We start from the raw sequence: 8584 nt of genomic DNA, 5'->3' as shown, positions 1-8584 counted from the left end.
TCTTTCCCAACAATTGTAGCATTATACACTAAGGTTTTCAAGCTTGAATTTTTCAGTAGAATCTATATTGAAGAAAGAGGATAAGTAAGATCATGAATTTTTAAAATATATAACTTAACACTTATTTTCATCAAAGCAAGTTATACATTTTAATCATGAAAATTTTCCTAATGTGCACTCACTGGAGGAAAGCAGATTTTGTATTTAAAGATAACATATATATAGTTTAGCAGAGTAGGCAGGGAGGAGGAGCTTTCAAGCTTTTAAGCAAGGAAATAACAGATGTAAAAACACCTGATTATCAAAGACTTGAAATTCAGTTAGCAACTTGGATTTTCTTCTTACTGCAAAAGGAAATCTTTGGAGAATTTTAAACAGAGAACTTCTATAATCCAATTTACAAAAAGCATACTCAGGCCGCATAATGTAGAAAGTATTATAAGGAGTGTAGGTTTAAATACAGAGGTCCGCGCTTAAAATTACAGTGGCCTTCACTAGAAGCAGCAGTATGGTGAGGGGATGACTGTCCCTTCCTTCCTGATGCTGAGACAAGGAGAGTATTTGTGAACGAGTTACTTCATTTTTAGAGAGACTATTTTGTGAAAATGTGAGTATCCAAGTGTTTATGGAGAATATAAGCGGGCTTAAACACACACACACACACACACACACGGAAGATTCCAGGTAATCATGCAAAGTACTGATTCAGAGCAGGAATTAAACATGGGGAAAATACATGACTGGCCAAATTAGAGTGACAAAAAAGTTGCCGATTGCAACTCGGGCAGTCCAGGAAGTACTCACAGATATCTGAGAAGTTAACAATTAGCACTATGTGTGATTGTAGCAACTTACAGTGACTCGCAGTGCTTATAATGACTTTCACAGAATACCATAGGTTTGTTAAAGATTAAATAAGCTACTTTTATATTTCAATGAGAATTTTTGCTAACTACCAGGACAAGTATGTTGTTGATGAAGAGTGCCTATCTTCAAGTTCCCAAAGGATTTAGGGGTATCATGTTGCTTATCTGCTTATACAGATCAGTTATAATGGGGGAAAGACACACCCAGTGTGTTATTTTTTAAAAAATTAATATTTATTTGTTGTTGAGAGAGAGAAAAAAAAGTAAAAGTGGGGGAGGGGCAGGGAGAAGCATCAGGCTTACCTGTGGTCAGATCACTCCACCTAGGATTCCATGCCAGGGTGGTTAGGTGGTAAATGGGGATAAGGGAAAGCTGTTCAAGGGAAGGAAAGAAAGCTTGGGAGCCTCAATTTCCCTTCTGCACCTTTGCTGAGAAAAGCATACTTTCACTATTTAATACGTATCTTTAACTGCTATGCTTCTGTGTAAATTTTGTTTCAAAAAGGGGGTAGAAAGTTCAACTGCATTAAAAAATGTCTCAGAAAAATCACTGCACTCTACATTTTCTTTTCACTGATAACTCTATTTTTTGCTGGTTCTAGGATTCTGTTTCTCTTAATGACATAAAATGACAGAAATATATTTTCAATCATAATAGCNTGTCACCACAGAGCCTGACGCAGGGCTCGATCCCACAAACTGTGAGATCATGACCTGAGCTGAAGTTGGTCACTTAACTGACTGAGCCACCCAGGCACCCCAAGATTATTCTTTATTCTGGAGTTAATGCACAGGGGAAAACTGTGCCAAATATTTTCAGCAATTTCCAAATCAGTGATTTTCTTCTTTTTAAATTGTTTTAATGTTTATACATTTTTCACACAGAGAGAGAGACAGAGAAATAAGCAGAGGAGGGGCAGAGGGAGAGGAAGACACAGAATCTGAAGCAGGCTCCAGGATCTGAGCTGTCAGCACAGAGCCGGGCGTGGGGCTCCAATTCGTGAACTGCGAGATAATAACCTGAGCCAAAGTCAGATGCTTAACCGACTGAGCCACCCAGGCATTTGGCAAATCAGTGATTTTCTTAAATGAAATTTAAAATTAAAGCTTGTGTAAGTGAAAGTTTTTTTGCATTTAAATTTAATTTTTGTTATCTTCAAATGACATAGTCTACATTGGTGAAAAATAAGTTATATTTGCATAATTTCATCTATAGTCTTTTGTTGTTGTTGTTGTTATTTATTTTTGAGACAGGAAGACACACAGTGTTAGCAATGGTGCGGCAGAGAGAGGGAGACACAGGATCTGCAGCAGGCTCCAAGCTCCAAGCTGTCAGCACACAGAGCCCAACGCGGGTCTCAAATCAATGAATGGTGAGATCATGACCTGAGCCGAGGTCCAATGCTTAACTGACTGAGCCACCCAGGCGCCTCAATTTCATCTATAATCTTAAGGCATGAACGTTACTTCTAGTAAAGAGCTAAAACTAGAAAGAAATGTTTCTATTTTCATATGTGTTCATTTGATTTTTAACATAATTAAAATTTATGTTTAAACATCACCTTGTGTTATTAACTACTCTTTAAAAATAATGGCATATAAAAGGCATAAAGAAATAAAAACACATGGACAGAATTAGAGAACTGGTAATAATACCTAACAGTAATAAATCACTGCTTGATTTAATTCAGACTCCTCCTAACTTCTTCAACCTTAATCAAAACATTTCTAACTCTTTTGAAATTTTATTTTGAAGTTAAAAGACCTCTCCAGTATAATTACAGCTCTAGGCTTTGAGAGTCACTGCAGTTAAGGAATTATCAGAATAAATACTGACAAAGAGAGAAAAATATTATGAAAGGAGTCATACCTCAATGTTTACCAACATGATGTGATAAGCTTTAGTTAATGTTTCTCCTTCTAAGCCAAAGGTATAGCAGAGTGAAAGGGACAGTTTTTGCTTAATAGTAACCACCACCAGCAATGAAATGATGACTCTGATTCATTTGATGAATGGTGTTTGCAGAGGTGGAAAATGAAAGGTACTTTGAAGGGCGAATTTTCTCAGGACACATTTCATGTACAAGGGGACTGACACCATAAGCCTGTGTTAATTTTGGGTTGCAAAAGAAATTACTAAAACCCTTGGGAAGTGTTATTTTCCACATATTTCGGCCCCAAATCTATCCTTACCTGTCTCAGCACAGTGTCATGTAGAGTACAATGAAAGGGCACCACCTTCTTGGGGAGATACGTGGGGAGTCTTTCATACATGTAGACACAAAGCATGAGCATCAGGATTGGGTTAGGTTCACAGATGTCAGTGGCCTAGTTTCAAAAAAGTGAAATATAAATTAGAGGATATATAGATAGAATATATAAAAAGAGCTAGAGCAGTATATCAACTGTCATGTTACTTTAAAACATTTTAAAATGTTAATAGTTGACATTGACACTGAATTAGAAACACAGTACACAGATTATAGCTGTGAATCAGAAGAGCTTGACCTAGGTGTTAAGAGATGGAGTAGATGTGTTCTAAGAATAACAATGACCTCACACCCTCAAAGCCTCTACAAAAGCTAGTCAGAGGTCATAACAGTATTATGCACTAGAACTACTGACTAATGTGACTACGACACCATCCCTAATTTAAAGTACCATACACAGCAGTAAAAGAAAACTGAGAAGTAGACCAACTGCTGAGGTAAAAGAAGACAAGAGCTTCAAGCAAAAGCTTAAGGGAAAAGGTAGCCCATGAAACAGCCTTGAAGAATGATTGGATCTTATATAGGTTGTGTTTGGGGTGCAGAAAATGATATATTCCATCAGAAAGGCAAAGAACTATAGTGCAGATATCTAGGGACGCATAGTGCTTGTTAAAGAAGTATAATTTAAATCATGTGTAAGGTATAAGGAGGGACAAGTAGTGTGTAAAAAGACTAAGGAGCGCCAGGGGCCACACTGTGCAGGGTATGGAAGCGAGGGCGAGAGCCTTGATTTCTCAACAAGGAATAACACAAGAGCAACAATTCAGGGAGATCAGGAAGGGGGGAGGTTGGAAAGTACTTTTCTCAGAACAGACCAATTGTAATAAGTCAGAAACTGTAATTATATTGATAACCAAGATAAATTAGCGATGGTTGTTTCTAGATTTAAGATTCGAGATAAAACCCAGAAGTGCAAAGGAATAATAGCAGGAACAATCAACACAGCCTGAATGCACACTGAATACAAAAAGTAGAGTCAGTCGTAGGAGGAAGGATTCTTTGTATCAGTTCATGTAGTACCTATGACATCCTAGAAAAATGTGAAGGTGGTAGGAGAAAATTATTCAAAACAAAGAAGTATTGAGAATGGTCTAAGACAAGAATTCAAACACATAAAACACCACGGATAAACAAGCAATTGTCAATGTATAGGGAGACCTCTATACTTCCATAAAATGAAGATCTACTATAATCTAACAGCACACATTCAAGTTAGCAACTGAAAATGATCCAGGCCTGGCTTGGAAATGCAAATAGTGTGGGAGCCAAGGAGACCTAATGCTGTTATGTGGGACTAATGCACTTGACTCTGAAGTTCGGCAGCAGTTACCAGTGAAGAAAGACAGTTCTTAGGATTACCTGCTAGTCTATATCCCCAAACACATTCTTTTCCTTCTTTGGAAGAAGAGTTTGTTCTTTCTTGCTTTGTCAATAAGCAGTAAGACCAACCAATAAAGGCTCCTGGGGAGGGGATTTTCAGTAAAAAATAAGGGAGCTGATCTGCTTGTGTAGGGTACAAAGCTGCTGGTGAGTATGATTGGAGGGAAACTGAGAAATACACCAAGACTCCAAAGTTCTCATCAGTATTCTCTGGTGTCACATTTCTTCAAGAAAGACAATGTTGGTCAACAGATGAAGGAAAATTATTTAAGATAAAAAACAAACTAAAAAACTGAAGACAGAATTTAATTCCCACAAAGTGAAGAATATGGCTCCGGTGAGCTCTTTGGGATAGGCCAGCCTATGAGAGTGATTCAAAGAGGGCTGTCTGGGGTGATGGGAAATGTGTTTGTTGGAGAAAGGGTAAAATTAGTGGCAGAACACTCTAGGCTCAAGTCTCAGGTCAGTAAAAGCCTTTTGAACACTTTTACAGTGACTACAGAATCAAATATATAGGTAGCAATATAGAATTTTTCACAATACCCATCTTTGAAAAATATACAATGGGCTGAAAATGCAATAATTTGGAAATTTAAAAAAATACATTTATCTTAATGGAAATATATTTTTGAACATTAAGATATTAGTCTGAAAAAAAGAGAAACGAGCATCCTTACCTTTCCTTATAATAAGTTTCAATGAACATAATTTAAAGCAATTGTACTTTAGTCAATCTTAGGCTTAAAAATCCAAATGTTAAACAAGTTAGGTTTTTTTAAAACAAGATTTTCAGGTGAAATATCTTTCAAAGATATAATCATTACTTTCCCTATACAGGGCTCACCTAGAATAACTTTAATTGTATTGGTTCATTCCCGTCTCCCGCCCAATGACAGAATTTTCCAAATGGCTTGATAAAAGATGAAGAATTTAACAAAATAGGTCATAATAGAGAAAAATGCTGGAGGAGAAATCTGGTAAACCTAATTCAAGTCCTGCTACTATACAGTGCCATGATCTTGACTAAATCAACTGGTTTCCCAAAACCTCAATTTTCTCATCAGTAACAAGAGTTGAGATAATATTGGCCTTCATGGTCAATTTAATTCACTATGACTTCAAGATACCACCAGCTTTCACAANACACTGTCAATTGCCTTCCCAGAAGCAATTTTCTTCTTTCTTCTTTCTTCTTCCCTAAGAATCCCAATTTTTGTACCTGTTTCATTATTTTTATCAAACAGTGGTTTAGCCAGAAGCATGGGATGTAATTACGGTCAATGACACGTAATAGGAAATATGCTAGAGACCACTAGAAAATGTTTACCTTATGGAAAAAGAAGAGGTGCTAATCAACCAGCCTCAAGAACAGCTGTATAAAGGTGTTACAAGAGAATTTCAGCAGAAACTTGTGCTTACTAGTGCATTTACCTAAAACAAAGCCAGCAGGCTGAGAAGGGCTGAGCAAAAATGGATTTTTAATAACTTTACTGAGAAACTATCCTTATAATCTCCTAATGCCAGACTTTACCTAATGTAAAATATTTAATTTCATTATTTTTAAAGCACTTTCACTCATGAATCCTTATTTAATGCTACAAGCATCCGGGTTGATAAGACCAAACAAAATTTTTAAGAGAAAAGTTAAATTATCTATTCAACCTTAGCTCCCATCACTACTCAGTGAATTAGGTATACTACAACCTCTATAAATGTCATATTTCTTTTTTAGATCCATTTCTCTACATGAGGAAATGAAATTACATTCTATACTGAGTCCAAACAATTCCCACCATATTTTTGCTTTAAATATAAAGCATGTCATAAATGGGAGAATATGTAAATAACTGTTATATTCTAGCTGGCAGGATTCCATAAATGGACATAACACAGGCACAGAAACTTACCCAATTGATCCCACACTTGCAAAGAACATAATAAATAAGAAACTTAACAGTAATAAATATGTCCAGTGTTGAATTTCATTCGTTTTAAATGTGAACCAGTGCTAGGCATCAACATTCATTCACTATGGATAAGTTAATTTAAGATTTTGAAACAATGCCACTTAATGTGGTTGGTAAATCCAGGCTGATAAAAAGTTAAGGAATTATAACTGGTTGGTAAAAACTTGGTAATTTATCAGTTAACTGTCAATTTGACCATTCATCAAATCTTAGACCCCCTTCTCTACATTTTTATGTATTAGATACTCACATTTTAAAATGTTTTGGCTATATAATAAAATAAAATTTTTGAGACAACATACCTGAGGCAATAAAAAAAAGTCAAAGGAGAGAATGATGAATTATATTTTCGAAACATATTTTGAGTTTCTTCTGAACCCCTACCAAATTCTCAAGGGCCGCCTTTAAACCAAATGTCCCATGCAACTCTTCTGGGTTCCTGTACCAGAACGATTCCTGTCCCTGTTGATTCTCACAGCACACTGCTTCCATGGATACTGTGCATTCACTACCTGCTTTGCATCAGCTCTTTTTCATATATTTGTCACTATTAATAACAGCTTTGAAGGCATCATTGGGGTTTAATCATATCTGTACCCCTTGCAGGGTCTATCCAGAGTCTTTTTCGGAAGATATTCAATTTGTTGAATTGACAGCAACTGTAGTATTTTTGTTCTTCCAAACCAAAGTCTGTCACTGCAGTTTATCTTTAAAGCTCTCTTATAAAGAGAATCTCTGATCAAAATCCTACAATACAGTTTCTCTTTACAACTATACCGATATAAAAGAATGTAAATGTCAGACCTGAAACAAAGTGACTTTAACATGCAAGTGATTTTAGTACAGGAAAAAGCAAGCCATTATGAAATGTCATTTCTCCAGCAGGTATAAGGAACAACTTTATACCAAGCTATATGGGGGAACTGGCAATCGTCAATCATGGAACAGAATTAGCTGTAATGTCCTTTCTTCTGCGCCCATCTTCTGTGACTGTTGACAATGTCTAGCCAACCTCAAATGTCTCCTGTGCCAGCTTATTATTTTAAGTTTCCATTAAAATCACATGAGTAAACACTTTCCACCTTGACCAAATGAAATTATATTTTGATTGCTCTGTGTTCCCTATCTCCAGTCCCTCTCCCATCAAATCCATTCTGACCATAGTTATAAAAGCAACTATCTTTATGCCCATAATACCCCATGGTAAACTTCTGACTTTTAATGCTGACATCCAATACCCCAATATATACCTATATTGATTTTATCTAATCCCGAAATTCAACTAGGGAACCTATTTACAGAATTTCCTTAATGTATGTCATATATTCCATTCGACATTCTGTTCATGTCATTTCCTCTAAGTAAGCACCTTCCTCTCTTACCACTACCAATCCAGATCCAATCCACCCTTCAAGAACCCAAATAAGCACTGCCTTCTCTACATAGTTTTTGACAGATCAATCAGATCATACTGATCTCTTCCTTACCTGAACTCTACACTTAATTTTTTGTATTCTCTGACAATGACATGAGTAGAATGTTATTTATCATTTAATATGCATATATCTAGATAATTCAATGACTTTGTATATACTTCAAAGTAAGAAATCATTATACTATTTCATTACTCTAACAAAGGGCTTAAAAATAGTAAGCATATAATGGTTTTGATTACTTATATTGAGAACTTGATGTAAAAAGCCAGACAGAATTAGAACTTGGAGATGCAAATATAGTAATATATACTGCCACTGTGATCTCTACATTAGTATTTATTTTAAAACCAAAGTAAAATTTTGTTTTAGTTTAATGAATAAATGATAATACATCTATATTCAAACAACTTTGCTCCCTTAATTAATTCGTAGAGCTTGAGTAGTGTTACAAAAGTACTCACGTTCATAGGGTTTAAGAAAACTGGAGCTATCACCAGAACTACTTTCTTTGTCATGCATAGTTGGATATACATAACTATATAGATTTAGAAATAGCCACTAGATTTCTATGAAGTCATATTTCAAATTCCACATTTCAGCAAGATCTTATAAAATGAATGTTTCATCTTAGATTTAAAATATGAGAACAGGGAGTCAAGTAACAT

At 35.6% G+C, this 8584-nt stretch overlaps 1 protein-coding gene across 1 annotated transcript in view; it reads right to left on the bottom strand.

Moving 5' to 3' along the window:
* CFAP47 (cilia and flagella associated protein 47) overlaps positions 1-8584 on the bottom strand; it is a 492482-nt gene that overhangs the window by 272416 nt on the left and 211482 nt on the right. Inside the window, 2 exon segments of the mRNA XM_077760783.1 lie at positions 1-62; positions 3060-3194. Coding sequence (XP_077616909.1) covers positions 1-62; positions 3060-3194 — 197 coding nt within the window.

Source organism: Crocuta crocuta, unplaced genomic scaffold (genome assembly GCF_008692635.1).
Source record: "Crocuta crocuta isolate KB4526 unplaced genomic scaffold, BGI_CrCroc_1.0 scaffold696, whole genome shotgun sequence".
NCBI lineage: Eukaryota > Metazoa > Chordata > Mammalia > Carnivora > Hyaenidae > Crocuta > Crocuta crocuta.
This window is presented reverse-complemented; position numbering and strand designations above follow the sequence as displayed.